The 20,257-nt window shown below is 39.0% G+C and overlaps 1 protein-coding gene across 2 annotated transcripts; it reads left to right on the top strand.

Moving 5' to 3' along the window:
• Positions 1-6,179: 6,179 nt before the first annotated feature.
• ccdc85b.L (coiled-coil domain containing 85B L homeolog) lies at positions 6,180-10,814 on the top strand. Of its 2 annotated transcripts, XM_018257681.2 has the most exons (3): positions 6,180-6,264; positions 7,998-8,291; positions 8,737-10,814. In XM_018257681.2, the coding sequence occupies exon 3, from the start codon at positions 8,891-8,893 to the stop codon at positions 9,497-9,499; it is 609 nt and encodes a 202-aa protein (XP_018113170.1). In that variant the 5' UTR covers positions 6,180-6,264; positions 7,998-8,291; positions 8,737-8,890; the 3' UTR covers positions 9,500-10,814. The 2 variants fall into 2 exon arrangements, with proteins under 2 accessions (XP_018113170.1, XP_018113169.1); XM_018257680.2 differs by having other exon boundaries at positions 7,998-10,814.
• The last annotated feature ends 9,443 nt before the right edge of the window (positions 10,815-20,257 follow it).

Genomic DNA, 20,257 nt, shown 5'->3' with positions numbered 1-20,257 from the left:
CTTCGGGCGACTTCGGAAATCGAATCGCCATTGCGCTGGCGTTTTCTTATTATAGCAGGGGGAAGGCAGTGTGGGGAGATTGTCGCCCCGCAGAAGAGGCGACTAATCTCCCCGAATCTGCCCGTGTGCCCCTGCCCTTAAGAAATGTTTTTGCCGGGTACACGGATCCCTAGGTAGATGGCACTTCCACCATACTACTACTAGGCATAGAAAAATGGGTACCGCCACTCAAAAGGCAATGCAAACGGGACGTGTCTGTTTTGTTTATTAGGTCACTTAAAGATCAAGGGGCACGTCCTTTGTTTGCATTGCCTTTGAGTGCCTGTACCCATTTTCTTTGCAAAAATTGTATTAGGACATAGAAAATGAATACAACACTTTTGTCTGGGTTGCCAACAATACCAACTGGGACTTGTACCTCTGCTGCCAATTTGACCAAAAAGTAAAGTGATTTTTGTGAAAACTAGGGAAATTAAGTTACTTTTTTTGTGTTCTATGTGCAAACTAGGGGCAGATTTTTCACAATATAGGGACAAATAGGGCCATTTTAGGAGAATGTAATGGGTGACATAATAGGATAGCATAACTAGGGGTAAGCAGAAAAGGCAAGACCATATAATAACCATATTATTAGATGTTGCACAGTTTGTCAGTGGCCCATCTGCTTGCCTGTCACACAGATTTAATCCCCACTCACATCGTGATCTGCAGTAACAGTCCAGTCACCTGATGTCAATCATTTCCACCTGAACACTTTGGTTGCCCTACCAAAATCCTCAGAAGCAGTGAGAACAAAAAGCACAATGGGGGTGCACAACCTGTGGGTTGGGGCAGACAGGTGGGCAGGACCAGATGTACCAATATCTATAGAGACTAGTGAAAAAAAAGCACAAATAGGCTAATGAACAAAAATAGCGCAGTATTCAGAATGAAGTTTTTAGATGCAATTTGCCATGTTTTTTTCCCACAACACAGCATTTCCCCTACAATATCAGAGCACCAAGATCCATAGAGACTAGTAAGATCCATGTACAAATACAGCACACTATGCAAAGTACAGTTTGTAGATGTAATTTGCCATGTTTTTCCCACCATGCAGCAGTTTTACCTACAATACCAGAGTATTTGCAGCCACCAGCTGAGTTTGCCCAGTGCAATTGCGCAAAAAGCACCAAAATACTTATTAGTTATACCTTGTGCATTGCTATTAATAGGGTGCAAGCATATGGCATGCTAGTGCGCCCTGCATTAATAACAGCATTAGCATCTGATTTGCTTGAAAAATTAGTACAGATATGGGACCTGTTATCCAAAATGCCTGGGTTTTCCAGGTAATGGATCATTCCTTAATTTGGATCTTAATACCTTAAGTGGACTACAAAATCATTTAAACATGAAATAGATCCAATAGGCTGGTTTTGATTTCAATAAGGATTAATTATATCTTTGGATCAAGTACAAGGTACTGTTTCATTATTACAGAGAAAATGGAAATCAGTTTGAAAAATTTGTATTATTTGGATAAAATGGAGTCTATGGGAGATGGCCTTTTGTAATTCTTAGCTTTCTGGATAATGGATTTCCGGATAATGGGTCTCATACATGTAGCAGCAATTGCTGCCAGAAATCTGGAATTACCATCACATCAAGGGCAGTTGTAATTCCAGGGTTCCTAGTGTCAAAAGGTACACTTGTGCAGTATTTATCAAAGCAGGCTGGGTGGGCTGATTGTCACTCATCACAAGTAAAAGTAAGTGCAAGGATAGTATTTGGGCACAAATGCCAATGATACACATGCAAGACATTTATGCACATGCAATTTTGCCTCCATTTTTCCACATTGTGGTTGTGTTTGCCATTGAGCCTTGGTGAGGGACAGGGGGACACATAGGCGTCCCCCCACCTGTCCCCTAACATGTGTTTCAGAGGTATTGTAGTTCAGGTCTACAGTGCCCAGTGTCTCTGCTCTTAGCACATAAAGTTATTGGTCTCACAGAACGAATCACATAGCACATTATAAATATGAGAATTCCCTATAGCACATTATAAATTTGAGTATTCCCAATGCCTTTTACCTTATATTTTCAAGCAGGGTCACCAAAAACATAATTTTTGGTGTGAAGTGATTGCCAGTCCTTTGCAATTAGAACATGAGCAGTAACAGAATGAAGCCAACAGTGGGAGCAAAACACATCTTTCAAATGATGCCCTAGTGGTAATTTTTTTATTTCCTGGGCCAAGCGCTAGAGCGGTAAGAGAGAGTTTGTCCCTTAATGTTTATTTACTAAGCACTTGTGCCCTGGGAAATGCTGCTTTCTGAGCTGAGTGCTGGATCAAAGCTCCGGTAGTCATTGCAAAAAGAAATGTCTGGTACATAGGGCCCCAGGTTTTGGCCACATCCCTTGTGTGTGCTACATAATTGATCAACTAGTAGGTAGGTGGGTTTTGCTAGGACAAAAGGTTTTAACTTGTTGGATGTATTTTTTTTTCTACCAGAGCTACTATTATACACCTCACCAATCGTACTGAAAAACAGGAGTATACTAGAAATATAGGGGAAACAGTCCCTGCAATTGCTGGGATCCAGGAACCATAATAAGCAGCTGCAATATATGTTAATAGAAAATGTCTTGCTGACAAAGTTTAGGGGCCAAATGTTGTTGTGTTACAGTACATTTTTAGCACTTTATACAGTGAGATAAATAAGTATGTCCACCCCAGTCTATAAAGGTGAAAACAGTGGTGCTGCACCCTAAAATATTATTTATGTATACTGGTACTTCATGTACATACTACAGTGAAAAGCGTTTGGTACGTGTACCCTTGCACAGTATGCAGTGAGAGCAGTACTGGCACAAAAATATATTATAAAGCAATGGATACTAGCACCATGTACATTAAACAGTGAGAAGAAGTGGGGTTTAGCACTCCAAGCTCATTTTTACAGTGGAAGGTAGTGAACTGACACCACAAATAATTAACATGAGTGCTGTGGATACTGGCACTCCATTTACATCGATACAGTGAGAAGCAGTAGGTACCAGCATCACACACTCATTAAAAGAGAACTAAAGCATAACTAAAGAAGTAGGCTAGAAATGTTGTACATTATGTTTTGGGTTTCTGTACCAGCCCAGGGCAACCACAGCCCTTTAGCGGGAAATTCTGTGTCTCCAAAGATGCCCCAGTAGCTCCCCATCTTCTTTTCTGCTGATTCACTGCACATGCTCTGTACTGCTGTCACTAACTGAGCTTAGGGACCCACTCACAATATACGGTACACAAAGACTATAAATGTCACAATATAAGGATGATTAGTAACTAATACAGATAATTACTATATGGCAGCACAGAAACCAGTGAAATTAGGCTCAGAATTTAATAATCAGCCCTGTAGCATCATCTTATATTAGACAAACCTCATTTTCTGCTGGATAATTTGTGACGACCCCTAAGCTTAGCTTCTCAACAGCTGCTCAGAGCCCACTGAGCATATGAGTGACACAGACACTTTCCAAGATGGTGACTCCCTGTGACAAATTTGAAGTCCTGGATCATTGCTGCTATATTACAGGCCATCCTCATTTTCTGCTCGATAATTTGTGACGACCCATAAGCTCAGCTTCTCAACAGTTGCCCACTGAGCATGTAAGTGTTGCAGCCACTTTCCAAGATGGTAACCCCCTGTGACAAGTCCTGGAATCATTTCTGCTATTAAGAAGCGGAAACTTTAGGCTACTGTCACAAGTTCGGTATATGAAATAAGGCATTTTTATCCACATTCATTTTAAGGTTTAGTTCTCCTTTAATACATTGAGAAACAGTCGGGCTCATTTATAAACACTGGGCAAATTGGCACCTGGGCAGTAACCCATAGTAACCAATCAGTGATTCATTTTTTCAGCCAGCTGCAGGTTGAACAGTGAAAGCAAACATCTCATTGGTTGCCCCATGCAAATTTGTTCAGGGTTTACAAATGACCCCCAGAGAGTACTTGCACTATGAATCACAACGTGAGAACAGTGGATACTGGCACTCCATGTACATTACTACAGTGAGAGGCACGGTGTACCTGCCCCCCAACCTGTGTTCCTGTGATTAAAAATCATTGTCTGATCTCTCTCTCCGAATGATACAGTTATAGAAAGTGGAAATCATCATTGGTTAAACAATGGATTGTGTAATCACACAAAAAATGCCTTCTTTTGCAACTGTCATCCTAAAAATGTTTCAGGGAATTATTTTCTTGTGAGGTAAAGAGAGCCTGCCTATACTATATTATATTGCAAGTGCCCACAGCAAGTCAGTCTCTATGGGGCAAATTCACTAAAGGGCAAATTTTTGCCAGCAAAGTGTTAACCACACTTTGTGCCATTTCGGCAGCCATAAATTCGCTACCACTACGCTAATTCACCAAAATGCCAAGTTGTGTCTCTGCAGCCAAACTCGATCATTTCGAGGCGAACTTTCGCTAGCGTTCATTTCTGCCTATGAAACTTCATTAGCACTCTGATGCTTAGGTCAATTTCAATAGAGTGGGTAAATATAGGTCTTATATATGTCTTTATTAGAGATGTTGGTGCAAATGCTTGAACTGGCCACTTATTATTACAAATGTCAAAGAAAGCATATTAAAGACAAAATAGATCCTCTAATGCCCTAGACATGAGCCCACCCTAAAAAAAATTTAACATGCCCCTCAAATGGTTGGAAAAAAATGTTAACACAAAAAGCTTTAATAGTTAGGCCTTTTGAAGGCAATCCCACTTTAAAATATGAAAAAAAGCAAGCATTTTTTAGAACTTGACTTTACGGAATACGAGATATGATGTTACGGAACATTCATCTGATATATTCACCAGGTCTAAGCTGGCAAATGAAACTCTGGCGAAAGAGGTAACGTTCTGTAAAATTTGAGAAGTAATGATTGTTCGCCTGATCGAAAATTCGCCTGGTGGTAGGGCACAAAACTGTACTAGCGACAGTCTCTTTGCTATCAAATTTTGTCCTCTACTAGTAAATTGCAGATTAGATTTCTGCCGAATTTTAGCTAGCGACAGCCATTTCACCCTTTAGTAAATCTGCCCCTATGTATCAGTTACATTTATGTTTCAAGCCCCACTTTTGATGAACATTGCAGTGTTTGTTTATATTAAGAATGCACCTAATCCAGGATTCGGTTCGGGATTCGGCTAGGATTCAGTCTTTTTCAGAAGGATTCGGATTCGGCTGAATCCTTCTGCCCGGCTGAACCGAATCCGGGCAGGGAGGGAAATCACATGACCTTTTGTCACAAAACTAGGAAGTAAAAAATGTTTTCCCCTTCCCACCCCTAATTTGCATATGCAATTTAGGATTCGGATTTGGCTCTGTATTCGGCCGAATCTTTCGAGAAGGATTCAGGGGTTCTTTTCTGGAAAAAAACAATACAGACTTTCCCATATATTTATCTTTTTTCCCTATTAATAACATTGGGATCAGCCATCATTTTTACCGGCCAGGTGGCAACACTAATCAATACTGCAGAGAACCCCCTTTCTGTATGTGTTGTGCTATACAGACCCAACCCCTCTGCCCATTTAATACTGCACAAAGGCTCTGCCAAGGTACCTACTGATTTTTCATTTAATAGTGCATATAATCCCATCCATGCATTAACCTTTCTGTTACCCATGTTTACTGCACCAAGAAGCCTGCACAGGGAAAATATGCCATAGATGGCCCCTTAATGACTGACCAACCATTACAAAAATATATAGGGGATGCTGGGGTTGTATTTAAGCCACAGGTTGCATATTCCTGTGTATGAACATGTTTACATGTCACGGTAATCAGGAAGAAGGCTGTTTGAATGATTTTCCATACCACAGGGGAGTCTCCCATTACAGCGTGGCCTCTAAATGTTGGATGTCTGTCAGAAAGGCACTCCTCCCAAGAATAATGTAGAGGCAGTATTGAATTTTTTGGGCTTTTGGAAAATATAATTAGACAGTGCATGTATAAAAGGATACATATACTGTACCTGTTCTCACATTTCTATCTACACACTTTATTTATATGTGCATATCTGTGTGTGTATGTAAATATAGAGTGATTGATTCAGGAGATTGTGTGTGTGTGTGTGTGTGCCAGGATTGTTCTGTATACAGGATTTCCTGAGCACACACAGCATCTGACGTCACACACCTCCCTTTATCCCCCCCTCTTCTCTTCCCCTCCCCCGCCTCTATCGCTCCCACTCTCTCCCATCAGCAGCAAGAGCAGGTTAGCCCTCTGTCTTTTATTGAACAGTATCTCTTAATTCTTGTATTTCTATCTGTCTTATGTCTGTTTTACTGTTATGGCTCTGCATTCCTTCATTGCAGTCTCCCCTTGCTTCCCCCCCCCATTCCATTCTCTCTTCCTCCATTCTCACATCTCTGATTTTGGTGTTCTTGTGCTCTATCACCATTTCTCCCACCTTGTGTCCCTGATTCTCTGCTTTTCTTTTTCCCATCTAACATCTGCACTGCCGTATCCATTTTACCAACCATGAATCCAATTCATTAATCATCCCTCACAGTATATCTGTAGCTCAGGATCCATATACTGTATATATCATATATTTCCATCCCTCCCTGTCTGCCTTTTCAGCTCACATCCTTCCATTTTAGTCTGACTGTTCTCACATCACATTTACCTTCTATTCACCGTTCTCTCACAAATAAATCTCTTTGATCACAGCATCAACTGTGGGAGATATTTATTTCACCTTTTTCCAGATATCCAGATATTTTGGTTTGTTTAAAACATGATATTCTTAAAATGCATATGATCTGTTTTACTGTATTTTAAATATAAATGCAAATGTTTATTAGACATCTTATATGGCTATTGTTTTTATGTAGGCTGGGGGAAACAATTCCTTTGCACAGGCCATTTCCTGCAGGCTTTTCTATAATGCTTACAGCTGTAAATCCAAAACTATGAGGCTAGCCCCCATAGAGGGGCCTAAACAGTGACTGGAGGAACCCACCCTAAAGGTCCTTTTATTATAAAGATTGACTATTTGCTCTCTTAGATACTCCCCAAAGCCCAGCTTAAATTTCATTTAGGGAGAGATTTCACATGAACCCTTTTTGTGTCCTATAAAATCTTAAAACTATTGCTAAATGCAGATATATATCTGTTATCTTATTATTAGCTAGGGGGAACTTCAGTATTCAGCAGCTTGAATTGAAAAATGACAAAACTACTGGATTACGAATAGATTTATCAAGGGTCGAATTTCGAAGTGATAAATACTTCGAAATTCGACCCTCGAATTGAAATACTTCGACTTCGAATATCGAAGTGGAAGTATTTTTCACTGAATTTGGCCATCGAACGATCAAAGTAAAATCATTTGATCGTATGATTGAAACGATTCGATCGATTTTAACGTACGTTCGAACTATTTAACTTCGATGTGTGAAGACTTCGAAAAATGGTCTATAAGGTCCCCATAGGCTAACATGGCACTTCGGCAGGTTTAATTTGGCGAAGTATTGAAGTCGAAGTTTTTATAAAGAGACAGTACTTTGATTATCGAATGGTCGAATATTCAAACGATTTTTACTTCGAATCGAAGTCAAAGTAAATTCGAAATCGTAGTATCCTATTCGATGGTCGAAGTATCCAAAAAATTACTTTGAACTTCAAATTTTTTCACTTCGAAAATTCCCTTGAATTCACTTCGACCCTTGATAAATCTGCCCCTAAGTGTAGGTAGTATGAATTGTATTCGGAAAAATCTTTCAGAATTCCAACTCTTTTATTTGTTTGTTTTCCTCTTTCACCCAGTTCATTCATTTCAGTTAATTTCTATTTCTTAAACACAGGTCTTGCTGGCTATTTTATTTCTCTATAATATAATTTGTATGATAATTTGCTATAGTTTTTTACTCTGTGCATTCTCTTTGCGTATTTGTTATTATTATGTAACTTATTATGTGTATCTATCTGATTTTTGCCCTCAGAAGCATTGTACTCAGAGACCAGCCATTGAATGTTCAATTGAGTGACACTGAAAGCTTTTTAACTTCAGCCTCTAGAAAAATTTTCCTGGCTACATATCCATCGTTCTTCATGCATGGCAGAAGGAGACCTCAAGGAAAGGCTATTTGCACATGTCATAATAAGGAACCCCAGTGTTACCAACCTGCTGCTTCACCAAAAGCCTGTCTGAACTGGACCTGAATTAATCTGTTAATGCTTTAGGAGATTGCTGTCAACACTGAGCATCAGAAACTGAAAATTCAGGATTCAAAACGGTATGAAAAATTAGACAAATGCAAACCGTTTGTATTGGTTTACATTGCTACTGAGTCAATTGGTAGTGATTGTGTTTACTACTCAAAGATCTGTGGAGTGGATGGAACTGAATTTTGCCAGTTACCAATGTAATTGTTATTCAAGATTCATCTATATTTTCACAAGTGAAACACTAAGTTGAAACTAAGCAAGGCCATCACAAATCATAGCAACTACTGAAAAGAACACCACCATTAACATTACATTTCCACGAATATAACATTTACTCAACATGGAGAGAATATAAAAAGAAGCATTTCTCAGAACCAATATGAGAAGAAAGAGTGATTAAAACAAACAAAATATTAAAATGATACTTTCTTGCTTTTAGGAAGAATTCATTTCAACTTCTCCGGCATTTTATCTATACTTTTTTATCTTTTTTTTTTTTTAAACTCTATCCAGGATCTTTCATATTGTACTTGGGCTGAGATACGGAAAGAAGGGTGCAAGAAGAATCTCTACAAGAAGAGCATCTTGGTGGTTAAAAAGGAGCAACAAAATATTACACCCCCACCACTGACTACACATCAGACATAGTTTGCTTTTAAACAAATTAATGATGAATGAAGAATGTGGCCTTCATGGCAGGGACCTGTCAAAGGTTACAGATGAGGAGATGCTTTCACATAGTAAGGAAGAATTAGTGAGGAAGCTGAGGGAAGAAGAAGCAGAGAAAATGTCTGCCCTTATCCAAAGAGGGCGCCTAATCAAAGAGGTTAACCGGCAACTACAAGGTCACTTAACAGAAATTCGTGAACTGAAGCAAGTCAACCACCGTCTTCAGGAGGAGAACAGGGAGCTGAAAGACCTCTGCTGCTTCTTAGACGATGACAGATTGAAGAGTAAGAAGTTGGCTAGTGAGTGGCAGCTCTTTGGCTACCATGCAGCCAAAGTACTGAGAGAGGACCTTGGTGGATACCTGAAGAAACTTTCAGATTTGGAGAGACGTCAAGAGGAACTCATGCGAGAAAACTCCTGCCTCTCAGAGGTTTTCCTAGCCTTGGAGGAAGATAGTGGGCCTATAAGGCATCACGCCAGTCCTGTGGCAGCATCAGAATTGAGTCTTTTACCCTGTGGGCCTAGAGACTTGGGAGATGGGAGTTCAAGCACAGGTAGTGTGGGAAGCCCAGACCAGCTTCACGTTGTTTGTTCTCCAGATGATTAAAATGGGAGGGGGTGAGCCTTTTACAGCTGTGAATGTATATGGCCAAAAAAGGGGAAACTATTGACCTTTAAAATAGGACTTAATCTCAGCATATTACAGGAGTATTAACTGGGCTAAGAGGTAGTTTGATATCTGTGCCCTTATATAACTCTCTGTAATAGATTGGTCTCTGCCCTTTTCACTTTTAATACCGAGAAGTTTGAGTTTAGTTTCTATTAATCACTCTTTGTGTGTGTGTGTGTGTGTGTATGTGTGTGTGTGTGTGTATATATATATATATATATATATATATATATATATATATATATATATATATATATACATACACACACACACACACACACACACACACAGGATACAGGTGTGTATCCGCACTCTGACTTGATTAAATGGGTGCTTTATCCAAAACTAGTAAATAACGATAAAGAAGATAAACACTACAAAAATGTTATTAGTTATGGTTTATTCCACTGTGGTATGCATATATATATATGTACACACACACACACAGATAAGGGATCATGTGTCCCACCTCAAATACTACTTGGGCACATCCATGCAAACCTCCCTTTTCAATCAAATGTCCTAACCAACTGGCAACTACTTTCATTCTAACGAATGCACAGCACCGTAGTGTGTGTTGTGAGAGAACACTGAAGTCTTCATTTACTAGTGATGTGATCTATGGTTTGCCAGCATTTCCTAGAATGGGAAGCCATTGCTGGCAGTTTGGGAAGCGTTGAATTTCTCCCAGGATGAAAACCAGTGATCATAGCGTATTTTTTTAAAAAATCTCTTTCTCTTGGCAGAATGTGTAATATGGGCTGTAGAGATCAGTGTACTGTGACTGCATGTAATGACAGCCAGCATTATGGGACCTTACGGTAACGCTGATTTTCTTGCTGAACCGTGCTGGCACGAAAAAACATATTTAGGTGGGAGATCATGAAATACAGGTACAGCTCTGTCAATTAACTCCTATCTGTATATATATTGGCTATATATATATACAGGCAAGAGACAGTTTACATATCTGCCCATTCCCTTTTCACTGTATATAAACATGTGAAAGACAGCTCATTCTCTGCCCATTCTCCCCTTTTTGTATATATACAGGTGAGAGAAAACTCATTCCATTCCTCAGCCCATTGAGAGACAGCTCAGTCTGTTTATACAGGAGATTTATCCTGACTGACTCCTCTCTGACTCCTCTCTGTATATATTCAGCTCATATTTGTAGGTAAGACAAAGCTGTCTCTGCACATGTAAAGCGGTTAAATAAATAAATAAATGAATAAATATATATATTTGGGAATTTATAATTGTCTGTCTTACTTTGAATTGATTTAGTTGTAAGTGCACATTTCACACGAACACATGCTGCCCATATATATGGGGAAAGGTTGAGAAATTTCAGGTCACAATAACCATAAATATCAATGAATGTTGATTTGGGAATCAATAATTTTCCTATTATATCTGATATATATGAAATGAGAACATTTTTTAAAATGACTGTGTAGGGGAGTAAAAAAATGGCACATTCGTTCTTTTATAAATCTGTCACTCCACAAAAATCCTTGATTATTTATGAGTGTTCCGTTTGTTACGCTTCCCTTGTGAGCATTTTCAGAGCTGCAGTGTGCTTCCGGAATGGAATCCCTGCATTGTTACTTTGCATGTTCCAAGTGAGCCCAGTGGATGTTTTTAGGGAAGCATACCTCCCAACATTTTGGAAGTAAAAAGAGGGACAAAAATATTTTTTGCAAGAAATGTTTGACCACGCCCCTTTCTGTGGCCACACCCTCTAATTACCATGTTCATTTTACAAAATTTGGCAGGTTATGAAAGTTTGAAAATATTTCTCTTTAGCTAAACTGTTTTTTTGTGTCTCAAAATTGTTACAAAGTATCTTATTTGCACCTGTTGGTTATTCTGTGCTCTCTGATAAAAGCCAATTAAGTGAGAAACTTTGTTTCTTTTTCTGGCTGTTCAGTGCAGAGAAAAGAGGGACTTTCCAGTACAAATGAGGGACTGCGGGTTGAGCTGTCAAAAGAGGGACTGTCCCTCCGAAAAAGGGACAGTTGGGAGGTATGGAGGGCATTTGTACTGGTATCCCCATCTGAATGGGTACCCCTTGCCAGGAGAATATCCTTACAAATACAAATAACTAATTGTGTAATAAATAGTATTCTTTTGTATTCATAGTAGAGATACCCTGCCTGTTGCTCTCCAGCCATTTGCTCATTCTAGATACAGTGATTTCTAAACCTCACTAAAATGTGCTACACATATCCCGTTATCTTGCTTCAGGGTTTCTCAACTTTTGCCTGTGCAACACAAAATTCGTACTTGTCACACCCACATATTGTTATCCAGTGTAACAGCCATTTCCTTATTCTATTGTTTGACTTTAGTCTTCAGACTTAAAAATAGTAAAGCAGGAAACATAGAGACTGGCTGTCTGCACTGAGACTCCCTGTGTGCCTTGAGACTGCTTGTGTGATTTGTAAAGCAGACTGACCGTGCACAAGTCTGCCTGTGAAAGGTACTGTTCATTTTCACTAACTGTACACACCGAGCGCAAGAAGCAAAATATTGTAATAAAATATTACACTTTGCATTTTTTTGCATTTTCTTTACTTGTTGAATATATTTTTTATTTTTTGAACAGCAGTAATTGCAATTTGAGTATCGTGCTTTATGGAGAAGCAAAACATTCGCCCTTAAATGAATTTGCCCCTATATCAAGTTAGGCATCACTTTACAATAATAAACAGAAAACTTAAAGGAACAGTGACATCAAAAAATGAAAGTGTTTTAAAGGAGAACTAAAGCTTAACTAAAGAAGTAGGATATAAATGATGTTCATTATATTTTGGGCTTCTGTACCAGCCTAAGGCAACCACAGCCCTTTAGCAGGCAAGATCTGTTCCCCCAAAGATGCCCCAGTAGTTCCCCACCTTATTTTCTGCTGATTCACTGCACATGCTCTGTGCTGCTGTCACTGAGCTTAGAGGCCCACTCGCAATATACAGTACACATAGAATATAAATGTCACAATATATGGCTAATTAATACAGATAATTACTACATGGCAGCTCAGAAACCAGTGCAACTGGCGTCAGAATTTAATAATCAGCCTTGTAGCATCAGCTTCTATTACAGGCCAACCTTATTTTTTGCTTGATAATTTGCGACAACCCCTAAGCTTAGCTTCTCAACAGCTGCTCAGAGCCCACTGAGCATGTGAGTGTCGCAGACACTTTCCAAGATGGTGACCCCCTCCCCCTGTGACAAGTTTGAAGTCCTGGATCATTGCTGCTTTTGAGAAGCTGCCACTTTAGGTTGGTGCAGTAAGTTCAGTATATAAAATATGGCATTTTTAGCCATATTCATTTTTAGGGTTTAGTTCTCCTTTAAAGTAATCGAAATATAATGCAGCGTTGCCCTGCACTGGTAAAACTAATGTGTCTGCTTCAGAAACACTACTATTGTTTATATAAATAATCTGCTGTGTAGCAATGGGACAGCCATTCAAAGAAAAAAGGCTCAGGTTACACAGCAGATAGCAGATAAGCTCTGTAGAACATAATGGTGTTATCTACTATTTAACCTGTGCATATAGCCTTTTTTAAATTTCTACCATTGCTACACAGCAGCTTGTTTATATGAACTATAGTAGTGTTTCTGAAGCATACAGATTAGTTTTACCAGTGCGCCCTGCACTGGTAAAACTAATCTGTATGCTTCAGAAACACTACTATAGTTCACTGATATATTCATTACTTTAAAACACTTTCATTTTTTTGGTGTTACTGTTCCTTTAAGATGGCTGTTCAGCTGATTATAGCCAACTTGAGCTCAGCAATGTTGGGCTGATTCAATCGTATGCTCCTTAGGCCAATGATCGGCCACCTTTACAGTAAATTAACAGATGTGGATTACAGACTGAAACAGGAGTATTAGCAGGATCCGCATTTTGCGTTTGCATTTTAAAGGAGAAACAAAGCTTAGCAAAGAATAAATTACAGTCCATTTGCCCCTGGTAGCTCTCAATTTTTTTTTTTTTTGCTTATTCATAACACATGTTCTGGACTGCTCCTCAGTTACTCAAACTCAGGGACTAACAATATACTGCATGTATAGAATATAAATCTTACTTTCTAGCCAAGTTTGTTTTAGGGTTTAGTTCTCCTTTAAATGATTAAGGAACAAGTGACATAAGGTTGTTAGAGAGAATTGGTCATTATTCTTTATCGTATGTTACCTTCAGATATTCCAGGATGCATTCAATATAGCTTTCTCTCGTGGGCCTTAAAGAAGAACAAAAGCCTCAGATAAATGGAAATATTTCTGAACTGCACTCCCCACAAAACCAGCCCTGTTTTCTTTATTTTTTGAGAAAAAGTAGATGAGAACATCTCACACTGCTGAATCCTCTCTGAGCATGTACAGTTGAAGTGAAGCCTGAATCCGTTACAGCAAATTCATCAATGCAAAATGGGCCCTCCCTGTGCTTCTTGCAAATTACATGCAGTGACGCAGGGAAACCTTAATGCTATCCCACTCTTGAAAGTGGTAGCTCAAGGGTTCCCACACCAGCAAACCTAAGTTTAAAGGGATTGTTCAACTTTGCATTAACTTTTAGAAGGATGCAGAGAGTGAAATTCTGAGACAATGTAAATTGGTTTTCTTTTTGTTATTATTTGTGTTTTATAACTAGCTTTTTATGCAGCAGCTCTCCAGTTTGCAATTTCAGCAAACTGGAAAGAGAAAAGAATGCAAATAATTTATAACTGTAAAAAAAATAAAAAATAAAGAAGACCAATTGAAAACTTGCTTAGAATTTGCCATTTTTTAACATGCTAAAATAATCAGGCTCAGGCAAGTGCCAGGAATTACAAAAACTAAGCTTTCCAGCGCATCTACACTACTGAACGTGTTTTAATGCATTGCCCATAACTGGGTCAGTTGCATTGCCCATAACTGGGTCAGTTGCATTGCCAGCTCACAGTAAATATGCTGAAATTGTGGGAAAGAAGCTGCACTGTGGGTAAGAAATATGACAACTTATGCCTGAAATTGTACTTTCCACATTGCATTTGTGGTCACAAATGAGTTATCTGAACAATGTGAGGCAATCCTTACCATTATTATTATCCTTATTCCTTATTTATATAGCAGTGACAAATTCTGCAATGCATTACAGGGGTTACACCTCATTTACATAAGTCTCTGCCCCAGTGGAGTTTACAAACTAAATGTTTGTCATATTCAGGCACGCTATGGCCAATATTATGAGGAACCAGTAAAACTGCCTGTATGTTTTGGACCATCCCACAATTTATGTGACGAAGTGAAATCAAGTGTATAATGATTGTGGTGTTTAATTCTACTGTTCTGCACTATATAGTACTAGAAATATGATTTTCCATCACATATCCTGGGTAGGTCGATCACAGGTGTGCGGTGTATTGCATCTTTTGTGTATAATTTTATATCGTTGTGAAAATCTTCACTAATACCGTAAGGTAAACATATATGAGTAATGATTATTCTGTGCAATACATATATGACTCATGTCTAGGTCTGGTGGAAGCCAGTGCTGCCCCATATCCTGGAACAGTGTTCACCTTGGCTATATTTCTACTCATACAGGTATGTCTTTAATGACGTATGAAATCAGTGAGCCACACCTTAAACAGCAATCCTCTCCCACTGATGCATAAAACTAAAAATCAGCATATTTTTTTATCCTCAAAATGACTAAGGGCCATGGCACACGGCAAAATTTGTCACGCACGAAAAATTTGCTCTACCGAGGGTGACAAATCTCATGGAAAACCAGTGGGAAAACATACGTGTTGCTTTATTTTTCGCCATAGATTCCTCGAGTAGAGTCTGTTTTAAAGAAGATAATTTGAATTTTTAAAAATGATTTTCTTTTTCTCTGTACAGGTATGGGACCTGTTGTCCAGAATGCTTGGATAAGGGATCTTTCCATAATTTGGATCTTCATACCTTAAGTATGCTATAAAAGGTTTTAAACATTAATCAAACTCAGTAGGATTGTTTTGCATCCAATTGAGATTAATTATATCTTAATTGGGATCAAGTACAAGTTACTATTTTATTATTACAGAGAAAAGGGAAATCATCTTTAAAAATGTTAGTTATTTGATTATAATACACAAAAGCCATGAATATCCTGTAAATTATATCCTTATAAACGGTGAGTAGTGATGTCATCAGTTATAAACGGTGAGTAGTGATGTCATTTCTGTCACATGACTTACTAAAATTTGTGTATTATAATAAATAAAGTACCCCCAGTTGTAAAATATGAGGATATTAGAAGTTACCTCGGAGTTCCATGACCTGTATAAAAACACTCGGCCTTCGGCCTCGTGTTTTTATATGGTCATGAAACTCCTCGGTAACTAATAATATCCTTATATTTTACAAGAGGAGGTACTTTATTCACTATATAATGGAGTCTATGGGAGATTTCTGGATAGCGGGTTTCTGGAAATGGATCCTATAGTATCAGACTGGCCCACCTGGCCAATTGACACCTGGTGGGCCCAGGTGTCAATGGGCCTCTTGCTTCTAACTATTTGGCCTATTTCATGGTCATTCCTCATTTCTTTAAGGGCTCTTACAGATGAGCGTTTGAAGCTGCGCTCCCCTGTGTTCCGTTTTTATGCGTTCAGAAGCATTCCGTTTTTTTCAATGGGGCTGTACTCACACAAGCGCATGTAGGTGCCGAACGCAGGAAAAATGCAGCATGTTGCGTCTCAACCTGCGTTCGGCGCCTACATGCGCCTGTGTGAGTACAGCCCCATTGAAAAAAACTGAATGCGTCTACTTCTGCGCTCCCCTGCGGCTGAACTCATAAAAACGGAACGCAGGGGAGTGCAGCTTCAAACGCTCGTCTGTAAGAGCCCTTAGGGAACAAAGAGGCTTAATAATGGAAGAAATGAGTGAAGTATGTATAGAAAAGAGACTAGGAGAATAAAGAGGTTGAGTGAGGAGAGGAGGTATAATAGTTTGGAAAGTGGGCCCTCAGCCTACGGTTTTCTGCTGGGCCCCTGGCATCCCAATCGAAAACTGATCCTATACCTGTAATCATAAAACAGTACCTTATACTTTATCCCCACTAAGCACGTATCCATATTGGTGGGAAAAAAAAAACCAATCCTATTGGGTTTATTTAATATCTAAATTATTTTTTATCAAACTGAACTTTTAGAATGATGTAGAGAGCAATATTTTGAGAAAATTTTCATTTGCCCTTGATTTTGTATTATTTATGTTTTTTGAATTATTTAGCTTTTTGTTCAGCAGCTCTCAAGTATGGAATTTTGGCAGCTATCTGGTTACTAGGGTATAAATTATCCTAGCAACAGGCAGTGTTGTGAATGAGAGACTGGAAGATGAATAGGAGATAAATAGGAGAAGGCCCAAATTGAATGAATATGAAGTCAGAAGGCAACAAATAACGCAAAATCCATAACAAATAAAATACCTCATCAAAAGTTACTAAAAAATTGCTATAACATACTAAAAGTTGACTTTAAGATATGATGATCCAAATTACAGAAAGGTCTCTTATCCAAGAAGCCCCAGGTCCAAAGCATTCTGGATAATACTGTAGATCTTAAACCTGTACCTGTTTTGTGAACTGTTTCTATTCACCAACAATAAACTATGAGTCTAAGAGATATCCTGCCACTATGCCAGTCTGGCATTCCTGATTTGCTGACTCACACTGGAGTCAGTTTGCTAGAGAGGAGAAATCACTTGCATATGATCTAGCTAACAGTCCTTACTCCAATCACTTCCCAGCTACTCCCCAGCTTTTGCTCTTCTTGGGTTCATCGATTTAATAAGAAATCAAATGACTGCATAAATAATGGGGACAGTCAGTGTGAGTTTGGGTCTCCCAGGGCCCAACAAAAAACCTGATTTGGAGGGCCCACACAAACAAAAGTTACAAGGGTCATTTACAGGGGCATAACTATAGATGAAGCAGACCCTGTGGCTGCAGGGGGGCCCAGAGTTACCCCACTGGTCATTTACTTATGGAGAAGCAATAATATTTTCAATACAATTGTGGCAGGAGCATATCTATTCTGTGAGTGCCGTGACAGTGGCTGTAGAGCAGCTCTATACTTACCACCTGCATAGCTGTAAATTTTAATAAAAATGTTGTCTCACAAATTTCCCACCCTTCCCCAGGTCTTCTGAAAGATATTTATTCCCCCCCTGTTCAGTCACCGCACATGCGCAGTGCTCATTCAGTGACATCATTGCGCATTGCACACATGTGAGGTGACATCACAGGAAGAGCCATGATCACATTCCCCGTGCAATGCTGCTGTCTATGTTAGCAGCTCTGCGGCTGCCCTGGAGTTAGCTAAGACCAGTGTCTTGGCAATGCAGTAAGGCTGGGCAGTATATCCCATCTCTTTGTTGAACTACAGCTATCAGAATGCAAATATTGGCAAATATTTGGGGCAACCCAAGGGGGAGAGCCCTGCTAACTTAGTATGAGGTGCCATTCTGTTGAAACAAAGATGTTGGTACTGATTGCTGCAAAGCATAAAAACATATTTATACTGCAGCTGCAATACACATACTGCCAGATTAGTTTACCCTCACATTCATTTCCTCTGCATCTCCGCAGCTCATAAACTGGGACAGAGAAATCCACAGGATCTACGGAAATTTTGTAAGATGTTTTTGCACAATGACACTTTCACTCAATTATCGGAAATAATGGTAAAAACGGTATGGTTCTGACTGATAGACCCCCCAGGTCAATCGAATGCATACTATATGATTGGCAATACAAGTAGATAGCTACCTTCAATAGTGGTGGCTTCACTTATTCTGAATGAACTGTACCCTCGCCAACAGTGCACTGACATGTGAAAGTTTAAAGCATGACAGACTATCATCTGTCCCCTGACCTAACATACATGCCTTGATGGTTGGACAGTGTTGTCAAAATCCAAACTGTCAAATGAAATTTGGACATACATGGCCACCTTAAGAGTTATGATACACAGGCTTTGGTGCTCATCCTTGGTCATCTCAGGAGAACTGCATAGATCAGAATGCCTGTATGCTAAGGGCATAAACAAAAATGCCTATTATGGTTTAACAGAAAGGTAAGTGAAGAAGCATTTATTATCTATACACAGTACCAGAAATGAATACAGACTTAAAGGAAGGAATATAACTTCGGATGTTTGGTTGTCCCTGCAGGAGAATATTAAGCACTGCCGACAATATGTCCCACGTACTATTACCATAAGAAAATACATCTCTCCCTATTGGGTGTGCTGCTTCTCTTCTAGCATATAGGGTCTTGATTGGTGGGTTATATTTACATATGCCTAGGGAAGAGATTGGAGGTCCGTCCTTTGTTCAGGGACCCGCTTAGCAAATAACAGGGTTAAATACTGGCAGTTAGGCAGGTTTAAAAAAAAAAGATAAAAGGTTGAACTTGATGGACGTGTGTCTTTTTTTCAATCTAACTTACTATGTGTAAATATATGAGCAAATATTGGTATAACATGCATAATACAGTCATAAACCCAAGAATATCTACAGTAGAATATTTGTCACCCCAAAGTTTTCATCCCAATTCTAACTGTCTCTCAAGCTAATCTAAGCAAATATAAGATGAGCATATAGGTATTCTATTCAATTCTCACCCTATATAACATTCAGGCCTCGCTGGCCTCCTAGGGGAGCCAGACCCACAGCTTGGGAACCACAGTTTTTTTTAAAACAAGCCCTATTAGCTGTTGTTACATAAAAACAAAATCGTAAAGAAGTCAATGGGGAGAGCAGATAACACAGTAGAAAGCATTTCTTTTTTTTTTTCTTAGTAATTTAGACGAATAAGCCTTTTTTGCTAAAATCCAGATGTGAGGTCAAAAAGGCATGAATCACATTAAAAAAAAAAAAAAAGGAATCATTATGATTTGGAACATGCTGAGTCAGGGAAACAGAGAAGCAATGCTCTGTGCCAACAGCCTTCTGCACTGATGAGCATGATCCCTCAAGTTTAGATTAAAGATTAACTTGGAAGTACAGTATATGGCTATACAAATAGAATGGATATGACAGATAGATAAAAATAGATAGGGAGATAGAAACAAAAATGGGTCAAACATGACAGGGCTGTGATATGCTAGTGTTATAAATGTGGGTGTCAAAAAGCAGGAACAGTCCAGAGGGAGCTGCCATGTGTTTTTTTTCCGAAAGAGCTGGGGACACAATTTTGGCAATGCTCTTAAAAAGATACCATCCTCATCATCATAATATCTCATGTGTTTTATAGACTGATTATTTTCAGGCAAAAATATTTTGGTTTCAACACAAAAGACCATATATTTGTCATCTTAAAATGAATGTGTATTAAGATGTGAATTATTCCCAATCACTTTCTTTCAGAATTTAGGGCTATGGCACATGGCAAACTTTGATTGTTACTATTTGTAGCTGTGGTACAGGTGCCTCCCAATGGCAACAGTTATCTCTAGCATATGGCAGGTGAAACTGCCCAGGGTATTAGTGATGTGCAGGTTGACTGTGACTGGTTGGGCAGGTTCGCAAAGGACAACCATTGTGGGTTAAGGTTAGGTGCGGGTCAGGGGTCAGACTAGGGAAGAACACTCCGTCTCTGGTCCTGAAGATTCCTTGGGGTATATTTATCAAAGAGTGAAGTTAGAGATCACC

This window comes from Xenopus laevis, chromosome 4L, assembly GCF_017654675.1.
Source record: "Xenopus laevis strain J_2021 chromosome 4L, Xenopus_laevis_v10.1, whole genome shotgun sequence".
NCBI lineage: Eukaryota > Metazoa > Chordata > Amphibia > Anura > Pipidae > Xenopus > Xenopus laevis.
The sequence above is the reverse complement of the archived record's forward strand: the minus strand, read 5'-3'. Positions and strand labels throughout refer to the sequence as shown.